The 18,870-nt window shown below is 41.9% G+C and overlaps 1 protein-coding gene across 2 annotated transcripts; it reads right to left on the bottom strand.

Annotated features, from left to right (window-relative positions):
* Positions 1 to 6,713: 6,713 nt before the first annotated feature.
* Positions 6,714 to 18,692, bottom strand: XRCC2 (X-ray repair cross complementing 2). 2 transcript variants are annotated; one of them, XM_053259144.1, is made up of 3 exons: positions 18,343 to 18,692; positions 8,588 to 8,669; positions 6,714 to 7,565 (listed from the first exon to the last, which is right to left on the bottom strand). In XM_053259144.1, the coding sequence occupies exons 1-3, from the start codon at positions 18,379 to 18,381 to the stop codon at positions 6,856 to 6,858; spliced, it is 831 nt and encodes a 276-aa protein (XP_053115119.1). In that variant the 5' UTR covers positions 18,382 to 18,692; the 3' UTR covers positions 6,714 to 6,855. The 2 variants fall into 2 exon arrangements, with proteins under 2 accessions (XP_053115119.1, XP_053115118.1); XM_053259143.1 differs by lacking the exon at positions 18,343 to 18,692 and adding an exon at positions 10,340 to 10,805.
* Positions 18,693 to 18,870: the final 178 nt, after the last annotated feature.

Raw genomic sequence — 18,870 nt, 5'->3', positions numbered from 1 at the left:
ATTAAGTTTCCTGAAGTTCATCTTGAATAGCTTAAAGTAAGTTTGAAGTAACAGTCTGAAGTACGTTTGCTGAAGTTTACTCCAGCTGGTGCAGAATGCCCCAGACAGAATGTTGACCAGCACCAAATGTGATCATGCAATGTGGTGTTGTATCAGCTACATTGGCTGCAGGTTGCAGTTCAAGGTGTTGGTCGTTGCCTTTATTTAAAGCATTAAACGGCTCAGGTCCAAGGTGCCAAGAGAACTGCCTCTCCCCATATGAATCCACATATCCCCTAATTAGATTTCCAAAAGCAGTCCATATGAGGGAGACCTTTTTGTGGTGGCACCCACCTTATCGAGCCCCCTGCTCAAGCAGCACATCCCATCAAATGAAAAAACTATTATTTTTAATCTTTGGTTTGCTCAAGTAAGAGCTAATCTGGGGGTGGGGGGAGACTGAAAGACAACTTTCAATCCAAGATTTTGATATTTTGTTCATAAGCCTTTATAGCATACGGTGGTTAGATATTTTTGTTTTTTATTTCACTGCAAGTTATTTATGCTGCAGTTGCAGGAAAAGTGGGATAGAAAGTTTTCAGATAAATAAATCTGGTCCAATCATATTCAAGTTCACTTTCCATCAGATCTTAAAACAAGACCAAGGCAATCATATTTTGATCGTTAATATAAGTAGCTAATGGAGAAAATCCAGAGCTTAATATTTCCTTAAGGTCATACTGTAGTTGGAGTACTGAATCAAGAATAAAATAGTTTCAAATACCTAGTGGATGGTGCATCTTTTTAGTCCATAATAGAAATTTAATAGGAAAGCCTATGAATTCCTCTTCAAGGTCACTCCAGCAAATGACCTTATTTTGATCAAACCATGCTTTTGCTGCAACCAAGGATGCCAATAAAAAACAACCACCACCACCTAAAGGCTGGAAACCACTCGCTTCCTATCAAAGTTATAATAGTCTTTTTACATACTCTGAAGAGTACATAATTTAAATTCAAGGTTATGTATGATTCACAACACATTTAAAAGCAAGGAAATATACAATCAAATGCCACCATGCACAAGACCTTGGGGCAACCTTGAACTGCAAAGGGTCCTATAGAAATGCAAAATGTTCCAAAGGAATTGCTTCTATTCAGGAAGCTATGTTGCAATTCTGCTTTGTACAGCTGCCTCCATGGTCTACAGTTGGGTTGAATGTACTAGTAAGCAAAGAGCACGTTACAATGTAAGATGACAAAAGGATAAAGTGTTGTATTCTATCTAGCCATCTTGTATGTTTTGTTAATTAGAAGCTTGTCCCTGTGGGGATCCTGTAGAAAGTGTCAGGGTGGAGTCGGAAAGGAAAGAGGGGGAAAAGGAGGAGGAGAAAAACTGAGTGGTTTCTGAATAAAGTTTAATTAAACAAACATAAGATTGCTTTGTGTTTATGAGGGAAGCAGCTATAAAACATAAAGCTAATCTAATGAGCCTAAAATGTGTGTGGGGACTGCTAATGGACTGAGTAGCATTCATATTTCAATCATGTACATGCAAATACCACTGGGGGCAAGAGAACAGTGTGGTTGTTGCTGTTTCTCCCTGTTTCACACATGTGCTAAAATTAAGGCTGCAATTCTATGCATGTTTAAGGCAAAACTATACATTAAATTAAACACACATAGGATATGTGTTTGCATTTCCTAAGTAGCAACCATGGAAGGAAGGGAAAGGCAAATTCTCTCCCCTCTCCTCCATGGGAAGGGGGAGACAAGACTGCTCTCGCTAGAAGGGCCAATGACAGGCTTGACATAAAGTTCAGTTTGGCCCTTCTGGGGAGTAGGTCCCATTGAAGTCAACTACTGGACTTTGAGTAAACATGGGAACTGAGGTGTAAATTAACTTCAACTGCTCTCTAGTAGTTTATCCAGCACCATTGATATGAAATGGATAATTGGAAATATGGTTATTCATTTTCATATGTACTGGCCCAACTTCATGTGTTTAGATCAACTTATAATAATTATTTATTCAGCATCATTTGTGTGCATGGTGCTTTATAATGAATGAGAATGGATCTCTGCCCCAAGGGACTCACAATCTAATATTGACACAAAGGAGTCAACTGTGGAAGGGGCTGGAAGTGGAGTCAGGGATAATTTTTTTTAAAAATCATTTATATGAGCTTAGGTTTAGTTACATCATCTTATTGGGGGCATTCTTATGACTGTTCTGAGTACTTTGGTCTTCTGAACCTAGAGTAATGCCTACCAGGAGCAGGACCTTCTCAGGAGTGGCATCCAACCTTTGAAACTCACTCCAATAGAAGCTCACCAGGCCCATTCAGAGCCAGCCTTCGGAGGCTGATCAGCACTCCAAATGAGGAACAGTTGTGTCTTTGCGGTGTGGAAAATGTGGAAGTCATCTATTTTGTATTAAATTGCCCCATGTATAGATATCTGAGAAAGACACTTTTAAAAACATGCTTCGTCAAATGACAAGTTGACCTGCAAAGCTTAAGCTTGGCTGTTTAGAAAAACCAACAAGCGGATGACTCTTGAAGTAGCCTTGTTGGCAGTGCATTTGTGGAGGAATGAGGCCTAGACTTCATGTTTTTGTAAAATAAACCCTTGTATTATAAATGAATTGTAAATTGTATTAATATGCACAAATCTCTTCATTATTGTAGATAGGATTTCTGTGTTAATATGCTTGCAAGTCCCTATGCTGCAAAGAATGCTGGCAGGGTCAAGAATTCATGCCTGCTGTATTTTAGTTTAACATTTAGAATGTCAGTTTGTTTTTGGAGGGAAGAAACATTTTGAAAAATGGCGGGAACTTTGCGTTATATGGACTGGATTGTTTAAAAAGAACTGTTGGGAGAATTTTTGTGTATATATAGGAGTTTGCTTTAGCAAAGTCAGTCAGAGTTGTAGCTGGAGCTGGAAAGTCTTGAGTTTAGAAGCTTTGAGAGAGAGAGTCCTGGAGAGAGAGAGAGAGAGAGAGAGAGAGTCTGAAGTCACCAGTTGAAGAGTGAAGAAGTTGAGTTGGAACGAGTTGGAGAGTGTCTTGTTTTAGTTATTCCACATTACAAGCAACTTTGTGGGTCTGGTACAGGCTGATAGGCCAAATGTAAAGGATACAAAACACAGTTGTGAATACACATCCTGACAGTAATGATTCCAAAGTCACTCCATACTACTGTCATCACCAGTATGGAGAAGGACCTGCTGATATGTTATTTCCTCAGTTGCTATTTGTCTCCTCATAATGCACATATTCCAGTCTCATTTTGGGGCACGTGGTTCAGTGGAAAGAGATTTCTAGCTGCAGTGCTCCATTAACTACCCCTAAAGGATCTGGCAGTAAGGGCAATCATAATGCCATCCAAGTGACTACTCTGCTTCAACTGAAGAAGAAAGGCATTCAGATATGACAAAATCCTTCCAGCACAGCTTCCTGTACCACCAGAGTTGCAGAAGAGTTTTGCAATCTGTGCAAGTACTTTACAAATGCAACTGCCCTAACTTCATTAGGCCCAGAGAATGCTCTGAGCTGAAATCACTTGATGTAGTTTACAAATCCAACTCTGAAGCCAAGCAAGGATGGGACCTCCTCTCAGAGGAACTCCTGGAGACCTCTTTGGAACTCCACTCTGAGCTCCTAGGAGGAAAAGGTAGGATACACATGAGAGCTGATGTAGCGTAGTAGAGACTGAAGTATGAACCAGCAAGTCCCTGGTTTGAATCTTGCTTCAGCCATGAATGCACTGTGTGCATGCCATTGTCTCTTCGTCCCAGTGCTGATCTAACCTACAGAATTGTAAGGATTACGGCATGTTTTTGAAGCACTTTGGAATTCAAAAGCACTATATACATGCCAAGTATTATAATCAATGTATTAAAGGTTTCTGGAAATAACGTGCAATTAACCTCTATACAGAACTACCATTGGTTGAAGCCGATCTTCCAGAATTTGACATATTTATCATATTTCTATACTGCCTGACATAAACATCTCTAGAGAGATGTGTGCTGAATGCTAAACATTAATGGTCTCCTTGGATGTTGTACAGGCTGAACGTCCTTCAGTTGCACTCCATATTTGTCCTGCCATTATACGCAAGATTTTTCAGTATTTGGAATTGCTACTACAAAGCTAAACCGAACCAGTTCAAGGCAACCTCAAGATTCTTCAAGTTGAAGAATAAATGCAAATAAAAGGTTGCTGGTTGTTTGGGAGAACTCACCTTTGTCCATACACTTAACAACTCCCAAGAAGACAACACATCAGAAACTACCAGTGTTAAAGCTTCTTAAGGTATGCACACATAACATTACTGAGAAGATGTCACTGTGAGCTAGTATTAGTCAACATGCTAAATTTTGATTCGTTGAAGCGATAGGATGGACAGGAGAAAATGTGTAAACTACAATGAACAGCTCAAAGGCTGTCCATGAGAAGAGTTACTCAGACATTGACAGTGTTTCAGAATCAGATTGTTAGAACCTGTTTTAAGCTCTCTTTAAGCAACCATGTTCCTGTTACACAAGCCATACAGTTTATAAGACTCTAAACGTTACAGCTCTGGCTATATTCAAAACTGCTCCTGGAACCATTTTCTGGTGCCTGTGCTTAGACATTGCTTGCAGCTTGAGATCCTCCTATAGAGCAGGCTGACAAACAGCTGGGCCTTAGTTGATGATTTCCTGCCAAATATTTGTTCCCCATTTCTTAGCCTCCAAAAGCACTTCAAGACCTCTAAATTTATTTCCTTTACAACACTTCTCAACAGGGGTATTTGAAAGTGTCAGTGCACCTGACATCTGCAAGCTACGAGGGAACTTTGCCAATCACTACTAGTCCAAACAGACTCACAGGTTCAAAGGGCGGCGGGGGTGTGTGTGTACTCAAAATAAGCAACTGTCACACTCACTTGCCATCCTATCTACCTTTTCTAGAGCTTTAAGATAAAAACTAGTTTAGTATTATCATTCTGTGAAGCTGCTATTGGATTCCCTGAAAATTAACCAGTGACCACCACACCCACACACACACTGCCCCCACCCAATGAAACTAGAGTGTGTGGCACACCCTTGAGGTCTGGAAGCAAGTTTTAAGAGTGCAGAGTCACTTTTGTAGATACAAGACCCATCACATTGCAATGATTCTACCATGAAAAGACTCTGCCTTAAGATGGGTTATTAATTAAACCCAGAAGCTATTCACATGCATGTGCAAAACTGGCCTAAGGAAGCCCAGCCCAGTTTTCCACGTGTGTGTGTGTACCACCAGGATTGGGCCCAATTCTGGCGGCAAGATGTCCAGAAATCTCCGTCATTATTGGGTTGAACAATCCACGTCCTCCACGGATTTCAGATCCGCGTCCTCCATTGGTCGTCCAATGGAGCACCGGGCGTGTTCTACCTGCCTCCCTCCTCCGGCTTCTACCCGCCTCCACTGACCGTCCCATCCGCGTCCCCCATTGTTGGGGAGCAATGTCATTGTCTGGTTAACCCAGAAGCTATTCACATGCATGTGCAAAACTGGCCTAAGGAAGCCCAGCCCAGTTTTCCACGTGTGTGTGTGTACCACCAGGATTGGGCCCAATTCTGGTGGCAAGATGTCCAGAAATCTCCGTCATTGTTGGGTTGAACAATCCACGTCCTCCACAGATTTCAGATCCGCGTCCTCCATTGGTCATCCAATGGAGCACCGGGCACATTCTACCCACCTCCCTCCTCCGGCTTCGACCTGCCTCCACTGACCGTCCCATCCGCGTCCTCCATTGTTGGGGAGCAATGTCATTGTCGGGTTAACCCAGAAGCTATTCACATGCATGCGCAAAACTGGGCTAAGGAAGCCCAGCCTGGTTTTGCACATGTGTGTGTACCACCGGGATTGGGCCAGATTCCGGCGGCAAACCTGCCTACAGAGCCACCCTCCAAAACGAGGTTAGGAGAACAAGTGCTCTCCTAACTCCTTTTTACCGAATGTCTGCTAGCCCAGACTGCGGGGCCCCCGGCTGGTTTCGGGGAGGGGGAATCCCTATAATACACTGTGTACTCACACAGTGCATTATAGGATCTCAGAGGTGGGGCAACACAGGATCATGTGCCTGGCACCCCGACCCTCAGAGCTACCAGCAGCAGCTGGCAATCATCTGGGCGGGCAATCCATCCGCCCAAAAGACAGGACCAGATCACCTGCAAGGAGGTAAGTTTTTCAAGGCTTCCTCCCTGCTAGCCCTCTTGCCTTTTCTCATGGCTCGTGAGAAAGGGCTCCCAGTCCATTAAATTGTTTTGGTGTCTTGATTTATTTAGGTAACCAAGGAGCCAGAGTCTCAAGTGAGCTGAGAACAAGAAAATAAGCCCCATGTGGATTTTGCATTATGATGGTATTCTACTGAATCAGAGCATTGCATCTGAATTTATTTCTAGTTTGATGGCAAAAAACCTCCACCCCAAACTGCTACAAACATCCCGTGTGTTCTTCTATTACGTGTGTCAACTAAGTGTCAGCTCACGTACTAACATAATTCCATGTGACTCAGGGAATCAAGCCCAACTTTAAGGTGCTCAGTTAATACCAATCAACTTCTGCTTTAGTAGAACAAGAAACAAAAACAGTCCCCCTCCTCCACCCGGGCACCATGGATGACTGGTCTTTTTCCAATTCCATTTTAGATGTTTCAACACTCCACAACTGTGAGGCTGAATTTCTACAGTAGCAATAAGCAACATACTCTTCACTTTTATTACATGGTAGGAAACATTTGTACAAAAATTTAAAAGTTTGTTTTTTTAAAATGACATTTAAATTCAAACTGTAAAGTATCAAAATTTTGTCCACATTTTTTTTAAAGCAGTCCATTATTAAAACTGGATTCCACATTCTGTAATGCTGAATGAGCGTTTTACAACATTGTTATTTCGGATATGACAAGCAGTAATGGAAAATCCTTTGGTGCTGTCCGCGCTGCACTGTTTGGAGAAAAAGATCCGATGGGTTACCAGCTGTTGCCATGACTTACAGAGGTAAGGCCGGTAGTCCCTATCTGTTTCCTTCTGGTGTTTTCCAGAAGCTTCATCAAAATTCAAGGATTTCTGCATGATTGTTTGAGTTGTTGCAATCAAAACCAAGTGATGCTCTTTTACAAGCTTCTCTAGACACTGAGCACATCTCTTTAGGTTTGCTTCCTGCAGGCTAAGGTTCTCCCCTCCATTGACTCTGTCAATCCAATAAAAGGCTGATATACTGTCAATAATCAAAAGGCAGAGGGATGGATGGGAGCAAAACATGTTTTCCAGAGTGTAAAGGGTGAGAAGCAGCTGAGAGCTGCTATTGCAGGTGACAAGAAAAAATCTCCCCAGACACTGCTTTATCATCTCTTCTGTGCCTTGGGACAATCTGCGTTCCAGAATGGTCACTAAACGCAGCATGTTAAAATGAAAGTCTGTATCGATAAAAAGCAGACCCATCTCCAAGCCACCTTCTGATTTTGGAAGAATGCAGCGAGCAACAAGATGATAGAGCATTTCTGTTTTTCCTGTTCCTTCTGGACCATGGAATTCAACAACATCTCCTGTTCAACAAGAAAAGCAAGTGTTCAAGCTAGAAGCACATCTACCAGTAGATGCTTAGCATCCTTAGCCCAGCTTTCAGCACGCACACGCGCGCACACACACGCACACACACACACACGATATATAAATGTACATACATCTTTAGTTTTCGAAATCCATTTTTCCCCTTTGTACATTAAGGCCTCTCTATAGTACCACATTCTACTAAAGTAAAAGTACATGGAATTCTGTACATATTTAACAGCTCCAATCAAGCAGAAGTAAAAGAAGATGACTTTAATTGAAGCACTTTCTGGATTTACATGAACTTCCTGAGAATAAATGGCATATAGGCAAGTGTCCAGAAAAAATGTAATTCTCACCAATCAATCTGTATCTGTCTGAACAAATATTCTCACAAGCCATTACCCAGTCTTCAAAAGATATTATTGTCCGAGGAAAAGTTGTGCTAAGCAAAAAACAGGACTACCATGGAAAATCTCATATAACAGAGCAATAGATAATTTTTAAAATCATTAAAGATCTTTCAAGAGGGAGCAAAAAAGGAAAGCTCACTTATTTTTTATTTGTGAATTTCAAGATCCTTTAGAAGCTCACTCTCTCATGGTGCCGCTTTAAAAGTATTATCAAAACTTACAAACCAGTTAAAAGGAAGCAGGATTTAACAGTCCATCTAATATAATATGAGGCTCAAACAGGGATTCTTCAAGGTTCCAAACTGGTTAAAGTACTGCCTAATGTTTGCAAGTAGTTATTTTTAAAGGGGGAAAATTGTAATATAGAGAAGTATGCAGATGTCATGATTGTAGGGGACTTCACATTCAAAAGGGCTCCATGTCAAAATCTCTCTGCATGTAGAAAGCATCTCAGATAAGGTTTCTCTTTAAATGTTTGCCCACATGCATTTCAAGGTGATACAGCTGTATAGTGGTGGATCATGTCACAAAATAGCATGTTTTTAATCTACTTTCACATCTACGACAATGTTTACCTGTACATATTTTAGAGATTTATTTTTTACCATGAATGGGATATCCTTCATCAGCAAAAAGACAAGGCTCAAGATTTTTCAGAGAACTTCTGCCCTCAAGTCGAGCAAGCAGCTTTAAGACAAAGGGAAAGGTAAATCATGAACTAGAATTAATTAGTAAAATAATCCAAATGTGTAGTGTTTATGTGGTACACAGAGTGGATTCAGTAACTGGTGTTAAATGTATTTTTGCACATATAGTTCATACATTTTAAAACTCTAGATGTGGCCCCCACCCACAGTATCCAAATAAATATCAGTGGTCAGAAAAAGATGCATGGTATGGGCAGAATACATTGTACCTCAGTGAAGTTATTTCCATAAAGCATATTAACTGCAATAATTTTAATGGAGTTTTGCCAAAATTGCTCAAAGCAGTTTACAGTTTACAAGATACTTCATTAAAATATGCAATCCAATAATAAAATCCAAATGCCTCCAACACAACATATTGTATTAACATACAGCATACAAATTACAAAAGCCATTGTACTATATCTGACATTAAATCATATAAAAATATAAACTGGGCTGGTTGAAACGTAACACTGAACCATGGTTAAGCTTGGTTCCATATGATGTTCCTGAGGCTCAGAAGCACAGAAGTGGCTCAGAAGTGGCCACTCCCATGTTAACATCCAACTTAGGTAAAAGTAAATGAAAATCGGCTGTGATGTCTGACCCAAATGATCTCTGTGTACTCTGACATTTGAAATAAACTACTATCTGTAACTCAATTCAAACCATGGGTACAGATCACAGTTTATTTCAACTAAGTAAGCTGGAACAAACCAAAATTGGTCAGTTCAGACATTATGATCAATTTTGGTTGATTCTAATTTAAATTGGAAGCAGACACACTTTTGGGCCATCATGTGGGACAAGGCTGAACTTTGGTTCTGTGCTACATCCATGTTGCATCTGGACCAACAGAGTGAATGGCAACTCTTTCCTAAAATGGAAGGTTTTGCATTGCTTTCTAAAAACAGGGCTGCACAACTCAAATGCCCTGGTGGGTTTGAACCAACCAAGACATGGTACTCGAGGGCCAAGGCCAATTTTCAGCACATCAATACACTGGAAGTAATTTTTACATATATTAATGAAAGCAGATATTGGTTAATGGTGGATCTTCTCCCTTTGTCAAGGGACCTACAATTTTAACGAGAGATAGTGGCCAGAAAATAGGCCCTGTTCCCGTTCAGTCACTGTAACTGACCCCAAGGGTGACTGTCTGCCTTTCTAGGATGCTGTTGCCGCAGGATATTTCTACCAGTGGGCCAGCAAAAAAGTCCCCACAGGCCAGATCTGGCCCCCGGGCCTTATGTTGCTAAAAGCCTGCATGCTGATACGGAGGCAGGCCTCTCTCTTCAATAGATGTAATAGCGGAGGCCTGGGGCTGATATTATAGTGACACTGGAGCTGTGATTGCAAAAGCTACCTTGGGAGTCCCTCCAGGGGCTGAAAGGCAGGGTATTTTAAAGTGTTCTAAATAAAATTACATAAATAGATCAATTGATAGAGACTTTAAGAATGATTTGTGAGACAGAAACAACAGTGCCACCAAATCCCAAAGAATGAAGAGAACTAAGAAGAGAATGATTAAGCATGAATAATGGTTTCTAAATACCCCTAATCTAGAAAATATAGACTGCAGATTAAATGAAGCTAGTAAAACATGGTCTCATCCATTGCCTCCAATTAAATTTCTAAGAAGTGTGCAAACACCTTCAAATTACGAACCTGATATGGGTGGAGAGATGAAGAAACGTTGGGCAACCTCAGTTGGCGTAGATACCTAGGGGCCCTATACAATCTCATTTTCTTCTTGTCTGGATTTAGCTGCATCTAGTCTGTCTTCATCTATTTGGTGTGGTTGTAGAGCAGGGTTGCTCAGCTTTGGCCCTTCTGCAGATGCTGGCCTACAATTCCCATAATCCCTGGCTATTGACTACTAGCTGGGGATTATGGGAGATGTAGTCCCAAAATAACGGTGTTTGTGTTTGTGTGTGTGTGTGTGTGTGTGTGTGTGTGTGTGTGTCTAAGTTGAGCAAGCCTGTTGCAGAGAAACACATTTGAGGTCCTTATCATATTGAAACACCAGACTTCAGTTTAATCTTCCTGTGACTTCAGTTAGAGATTAAACCAACAGCAAAGGTGGAACTGTTCCCTTAAAGGACCGCATAAATGGTTTAGATTTGTCTGTTCTGGATGGGGTTACATTCCCCCTGAAAGATCAAGTACGTAGTGTGAGAGTGCTCCTGGACCCAAAGCTCTCCCTAGTATCTCAGGTTGAGGCGGTGGCCAGGAGTGCTTTTTATCAGCTTTGGCTGATATGTCAGCTATGTCCATTTCTAGAAGCAAATGACCTTAAAACTGTGGTACATAATATGCTGGTAACCTCCAGGCTTGACTACTGTAATGCACTCTACATGGGTCTGCCTTTGTACATAGTCCAGAAACTACGATTGTACAGAATGCGGTAGCCAGATTGATCTCTGGGACAACATGAGGGGGCCACATAACATAGGTTTTGAAATAACTGCACTGGTTGCTGATAGGTAAAATACAAAGTGCTGGTTCTTACCTATAAAGCCCTTAATGGCTTAGGTCCAAGCTATTTAAGAGAGCGCCTCCTTTGTCATAAACCCTACTGTCTGTTATGATCTAGAGAGGTCTGGTTACGGATGCTACTGGCTTGTTTGGTGGCGATCCAGGACCGCGTTTTCTCTGTGGTGGTCCCAGGGCTTTGGAACATGCTCCCTATTGAAATAAGAGCATCTCCTTCTCTGTTTGTTTTCAGTAAGAACCTCAAAACTCTCCTGTTTTCACAGGCTTTTAATTAGAATTAAAAGAATTATAATAATTTTAAAAACTTGTTTTAATATCTACTTTATTCTATTGTTTTTATTGTCATGTATTTTAATTTGCAACTTAAATATTTTAAATTTTGTACAACGCCTAGAGATGTACATGTCAGACAGTATAGAAACATGATAAATGGATGAATGAATGGATGAATAAAATGAGCTTACAGGTGAAAAAGGTATATGCCTCTATCAACACTCCCTGTTGATGACCCACTGTGTCAACTTTTGCTGAGAGTTTTGCAAGGAGAATAGTATTGCCCTACTTCCTTTACAGAAGACTATCACCAACAAGGGCAGATAAAGCAGTCTTGGTTCCAAACACAGGCTGGACTGAAACACGTAGGCAACCAAGAAAAGGTCGAAATAGCTTGCCTCTTTATTTGTCAATTTTTATTATATTGTAGCTTTCTAGATACAATAGGCTATTATTTTGGTCCGCTTTACCAAGAATTTCCTAAACAGCACAGCTAAGGAGCCTAATGCAATATGGATTTTTGTGTTAAGAGGGACACGTCTCAATTTTATAAGATGCTTTGCTTTAATAGCCAGATATTCTAAAGTATCAGAGGACACACACACACACCACACAGTGCCATCCATCTATCAATCAATCAATCCCCTGAAACCTATTTGGAATATCTAGATGTGGTATTCTGTTTATGGCTAGGTTTTATAGTTTGGTAATAAGTCTTAAAAAAAAAATTAAACCACTACAAAAATGAAAATAAAAGATCATCTCAGATGTATAGTTATTATGGTAAAATATTAAATCAGAGACTCATAATGTGTATTCATTTGATAGTGTTGTGTGTGTGTGGTGTGTGTCTGTCTTCTGGTACCTCAAAATATCTGGGTATTAAAGCAATACCAAAAAAACCAAAAATCAAATTACAGATTATTTTATATTTAGTGGGCTGCGGTTCATAATACATCTGTGTACTCAAGGAATGGATGTCAGGTGGTAAAGAAAGAGTCTAGTTTGTTTAGGAATTCTCATCTGATGAGTTCAAATGTCTGTAACAAGATGTCCTCATATCAACCTTTGGGATGATATTATTTTATTCAAGTTCTAACCCTCAGGCTCTCCACAGCAGAGGGATACCAGTTGTGAAGGTCCATTGCATTTTACAGCGGTAATACTACAATGAATAATGACTGCAATTTTCGATGTTTACTTTCTAATAGAAATAACGTAGAATGTGTTTAAAACGAGTTATTCTATTAATAACAAATCTGCCTACTTTCATTTCACTATCCCTGCAAATGGAATACATTTGGTCCAAATTGGTTAGGCAGTTCACAAGTTGGCCCTCTTGCACCTCAAACATTTATGCATCTGCCATCTTGAATTGGGGTGGATGACATCATCACAAACTATAGGTTTGAGGTGCCCCTATGTATCCCTGCAACTGTACCAAATTTGGTCCAAATTGGTTCCCACTTACACCTCAATAGTTCATGTGTCCACCATCCTGAATCAAGGGGGAAGATATCATTACAAACTATGCCCTTGAGGTGATCCCAATTGTGGCTAAAATTTTCATGTGTCCACCATTTTGAATCGGGGTGGATTACATCATCAAAAACTACACCACTGAGGTGTCCCTATAGCTGTAGCAAATTTGGTTCAAATAGGTCAGGCAGTTCACAAGTTAGTTCCCTTGCGCCTCAAATGTTTACGGGTCTGCCATCTTGAATCAGGATGGATGACATCATCACAAACTATGCCATTGAGATGTTCCTGTGTGTCACTCACCACAACTGTGTCAAATTTGGTTCAAATTGGTTACAGTCCATAAGCTGGCCCATTTGAGACTCAAAATTTCCACGCGTCTGCTATCTTGAATTGGGGTGGATGACATCACCACAAAATATGCCATTGAGACATCTCTATGTTTCCCTACAACTGTAGCAAATTTGGTTCAAATTGGTTAGGCGGTCCACAAGCTAGCCCATTTGTGCCTCAAAAGTTTACGCATCTGCCATCTTGAATCTGGGTGGGTGACATCATCACAAACTACACTATTGATGTGTCCCTACAACTGTACCTGATTTGGTTCATATTGGTCCAGGCATTGCCAAGTTGAGGGGAGGGGATGGACACACACATGGAATGCTGGGTGATCTCATAAGCCTACTGGAAAATTGGCTAAAAACGTAGAACCCTGGTCCTGCTGATATACTCAAGCAACTAAATACTTAGCATGGTGCAAACTGTTGCTGCGAAAGTGCAAGAATCACACAGTGAAATGATACACCAACATCACAAATACTTTATTTTGGTTTTACAGGATAATAAACTGGCACAAATTAAGACAAGGCTTGTCAGTTGTCGAACCTCCCAAACCCATTGTACCAGTGTGTATCTTGGGGAAGTAGAAACTTTAAATGCCAGCTTAATTGGTGGATTCAGACATCATGCAGAACCATGATTTATTTCACTGAACTGTGGTTAGCTTGTATGCCTGAACCTGTGCCAGTCAGCAAACTGTTATTTACTTTGGGCAGTCAGGCTATGATCTATTCTAAACCCAAGGTTTGAAGTTGGTTTTTTTGTCCCCTTGCAGGGCCCTCAGATTGAGAGAGGCAAGTCTAGATCATGAGAAATAAGGGAGGGGACCAACATAAACCATGATGTGGTGAAACATCACAAAATTTGGTGATCACTTGTGACGCCAATCCAAATTTGTTAAAATAAACCATAGCTCTGTGTGATGTCTGTTCAGGCACTGTCTGAATTAATCCAATGTGTTATGCAAGACAATCATATAGATATTCACAATACCATTGAGGCAAGTGTTGCATGTATTTTATGGCTGGCTTCCCCTCCTAAATTATGACACATGCTTTGCTAGTTTTATTACATAGCTTTAGTTTTAATTACTATTGTGATTTTAATCTTATTTTGTGAGTCACCTTGAGGGTTGCACTGGGATTATAATGTGGAATATAAATGTAAAATATAAAATAAATACAAAGCAGTAACCCACCCTGAGTATGCTAATATGCCCCACCCTGAAGAGTGAACGGTTCTTCTCTTGATACCATAATCAATATGCTTGAGAGTACCTCTGTGTATCTAATGGCCTGAAAAATATAATTTAGTAGCAGAGCTGGGATATAGGTGCTACAGCAGGATATATCGTATAGATGCCAATGTATTCTTAGTTTTTATAACCAAAGCATTCTGCACAGAATATTTCCTGGGGATCAACACTGTGATTGCTCTTCCAGCCCCTCTCACTTTGCTAGTTGCTTTCAAGAAGTATCCCACTTATTGTTGATTATATCACAAATATGATTATAATATTATAAAAGCTCACATATTTTGTCAAATAACAGCAGGTGCTTATATCTGGAGAACAGCATATGCAAATTATTATGATAATTAGGTACTAATGCACCTGTGTTTCTGATGCGTGTTTACTTCCCAGTTTTTGAAGCAAAATAACTGCAGCCGTTTAGCAGCATGCTGTGTGCTGTGGGCAACAGCCCAGGGGAGCCAGCTAACCGTTTTCCAAAAACAAAAAAATCCAACGAAAGCCCATTTCTGTAGCGGTCTTAAGCCAAATTGTTAAGATATTAAATAGTTATCCTTATAACTGGATTATTAAAGATCTTTTTTTTTTTGGTGTATTCCAAACAGATTTTTTTTTAAATTTTGCTTAGCTGATAAAATTCCACTTATAACATTAGGAAATACACCTACATAAAACCTAGCGTTGTTTGTTTATTTACTTCATTATTATCCTAAAGGTAAAATGTGCCATCAAGTCGATTTCGACTCCTGGCGCCCACAGAGCCCTGTGGTTTTCTTTGGTAAAATACAGGAGGGGTTTACCATTGCTGTCTCCCGCGCAGTATGAGATGGAATCTTCCTCTATCGCTGCTGCCCGATATATTACCAGCAGGGATTCGAACCGGCAACCTTCTGCTTTTTAGTCAAGCATTTCCCTGCTGTGCCATAAGGTGGCTCTTTATCCTACCCTTCTTAAAAGGAGCTCAAGGCAGCACAAAGGTTCTGTTTCCCTGCCCTCCCCCAGCAAGTTTAAGATCACAACAACCTTGTGGGGTAGGATAGGCTGGGAGATAGTGTGATGTGAGTGCCAGTGTGGAACCGTGATTAAGCTACTGGACAAGGATTTGGGTGACTTGTTTCAAATTCCTGCTCAGCCTTGAAGCTCATTTGTGTTCTTGGGCCAGTCTAATCTACTGTAGCAGATGGGATTAGTAGATGGGGTAGGGAAGAGCCATGTTCCTCATCCTGAGCTCCTTGAACAAAGGGAAGGATATAAATGTACTACAGTGAATAATGTCTGGCCTAATTTAAAGCTTGTTGTCTGACATTCTAACCTCTACAGCACACTGGTGACAAAAACTAATGACAAATAATAGTCATTAAACACAATAAAGCAGAATTTTTATCCCTCCATTCCTAATTAAAATCAAAACAACTCATACAAATATAATCAAATCTTGCTAGAACCAGCTTCCAGTCATCTGCCAATAGTACCAGAACGTTAGGACCTCAAGGTCTTAAATGCAAGAAGCTGGATTTTCCTGGGCAAAGAGTTTCATGAGAAAGGAGCTGCTACTGAGAAACTCTCAGTCTAGGACCACCTGTTCCCAAAGGTTACCACCTTTTTATTGACCCTGGCTCCTAAGATTTAACAGCAGCCTGCCTGACATACAGAAATTAAGCAGCGGGGGGGAGTTGCTTCTGATGCGGAGATAAGCAGTGGAGAAAAGCTTCATCTGCTTAGTGTAAGAGGCGGCTTGTTGCATCAGGCCCAGGCATATCTAGTCCAACATCCTGTTCCCCAAAGGCCAACCAGATGCCTCTGGGAAGTACACAAGGAAGAGATGAAGGCATGCCCCGTCTGTTGCCCTTGCTCTCCTGCTATTGGTATTCAGAGGCATTCTGCCCCTGAACCAGGAGATTGCATATAGCTATCAAGCATGGTAGCCTCTGATAGACTTGTCCTACATGAACTTGCCTTTTAAAGCCATCTTAAGTTAGTGGGATGCTTAATTTCTGGATGCTGGGCTGTGAATGCACAGGAATAGGGGGCCCCAAAGCGGCAAGGATGGTATTACAGGCAAGAACTCCAAAAGGTAAGTCCTTTTGCTGCATACTGATGCAGTGACAGGCAAAGTTTCACCTGTAGTTTCTGCCTGTCATACAGCTGCTAAAGACATTAAAGTCCTCCCACAGAAAAAGAGCGACAGAACCAGGTTTCCAGAACACCAGCATGACAGGGAGACCCTCATAAGAGCCCACCAGCTCAAAACCAAAGTAATATTCGGCCAGTTCAGATGATACTTAGTGCACGGGCCCGACAACATGTGATAAGGATGTGTGCGCACACACTGTGAATGTACGTGTCCTTCCCCGCTCCAGGTGTGCAAAGGTGTTTTCCCTAACTGCATTGGGGGTGGTCTGTTCTAACCGCTTCGCTGCACATGCTCCTCAACCAGTATTCAATTCAAACTTGATTTCGGTCATCAGTAAGCAAAAATAAAATAACCAATACCTATTTACACAGTTTTGACAACTGTTCAAAACAGCACCAGACAGTATTATCCTAATTAACCTCAGAAAAACAAAAAACCACCCATACCTCAAACATACTACTACACTTAAACTCAGCAAAAAATTTGAATAATCCCACAAAAGACTGTTTGTCACTGCAAAAAATCTGGCAACATGAATTGCCAGAATAGACATTTGATTCTGGTCTGATAAAAGAATGTGCACCACATTGAGAGGGATTGCCTCTCCCCATGCAATTAGGGAAAGGCGCACCAGGAGGAGGAGGGAAAGACATGCACACTCACAGCACACACTCCTCCTTATTTGTGTGTGGTCAGGCCAGTGAAAGAAATCTTGTCCCAAGTCTTCATCTTGTATCTGCTGTCAACACTTATTTAGGTTAGAAGAAACAGATCTCATGTTGAGTAACCATTGGTTTTTTTTAAAATTCTGTTGTGAGTTGCTATAACAGAATGTGAGCTTAGAAGTAGGATCTAAATTTTAGAAGGAAATGAAGAAATAGACCCTGCTTAACATGCAACCCATTGTAGCACAATCTTGTGCATGTTTATTTGGAAATAAACTCCACTCAGTTCAATAAGGCAATGAGATTCAGTACAAATCTGCATGTTGGGGCAAGAAATCTTAACCACATATACACTGAAAAGATCTGAACTGGGTCCCCAACAGAAATGGTGGGGCAGTGATGGGCAGCTCACTGAAACGTCAAGTCAATGAAAAAGGCAAGTCAGTGTTAGGAACAGAGTTTAAACGCAAGAATGGCGGGGAGCCAGTATAATGCCTTAATATAAGCTGATGGTACAGGGGGACTAGCCATAATAGCCAAACAGAACCTCCTTGTTCAGAGGCATTCTATCTCTGGATATTAGCAACTGAGGGATATAACATAGGAAGCTGCCACATACTGACCCAGACCATCTCTCAGCCCTATCTTGGAGATCCCAGGGAGGGGACCTGGAACACTCTTCTGCCTGCAAGCATGCAGGTGCTCTTCCCAGAGCAGCCCAGTCCCCTCAAGGGACTCTCTTATAGTGCTGCTCACCCATGTTGCCTCCCATTCAACTGCAAACCAGGGCAGGCCCTGCTTAGCAAAGGGGTCAAGTCAGGCTCGCTCCCACAAGACCAAGGCTGCTGTTTCCATGCTCTGCTGCCTGCTAGGGGTTCTGCCCAGAAGCATCGGGCTAGCCGCTCGCTGCGGGAAAGCGTGCTGGGCTAGAAGGGACCCTCACGCTCACTCAGCTCTGCGAGGGGAGAAAAGGGGGAGAGAGACCCCTTTTCGCCTCCCCTCGCGCGAGGGGCGTCACTCCCGGCGGCGGCCTCACCTGCGCACCCGACTCCGCCTTTCCGAGCCCGTCAGTCATAGCTCCGGCCAGTGGCGGGGCCCGCAGGGGCGCCAGCAGCTCATTACTGTCAAGGCGCCCACACGCTCCACCCTCAGCGCGCACGCGCCACTGCCTCTGCTGCTGCGCACGCGCATTTCCCGTACACGGTATTTTCGGGACGGGCGTGCTGTGTTGGGCTCTCGGGGCACTTTCCTCCCGCACATGCGCGATGTGTATCTTAGGGCGCCGCCTTCGCCTCTTTGCACTGCTAGGTCCATCGCCGCCTTGCTTGCAGTTTGGGGCGTGCTGTTCTGCGTTGTCCGAGAAAAGCTCCTGGGCAGGAGGCGGGGCTTCCTCCTGCGCTGGTTTTCCTTCTGAGCGCCAGCTGGAGGAAGAAGGGAGAGTTTAGATGCCAAGCCCGGCCCTTGCACCTCTGGTGCAGCATCAGCATCTTGTGCTCCATCCCAGAGCTTTTCAGGCGTTTGAAAAGCTGCTGTGGACAATTTGCTTTTGATGCAGGTTGCCAAA

Source organism: Hemicordylus capensis, chromosome 6, assembly GCF_027244095.1.
Source record: "Hemicordylus capensis ecotype Gifberg chromosome 6, rHemCap1.1.pri, whole genome shotgun sequence".
NCBI classification, from domain to species: Eukaryota; Metazoa; Chordata; class Lepidosauria; order Squamata; family Cordylidae; genus Hemicordylus; species Hemicordylus capensis.
Note: the sequence above shows the minus strand (reverse complement) of the source record. Positions and strands in the feature narration are given on the sequence as shown.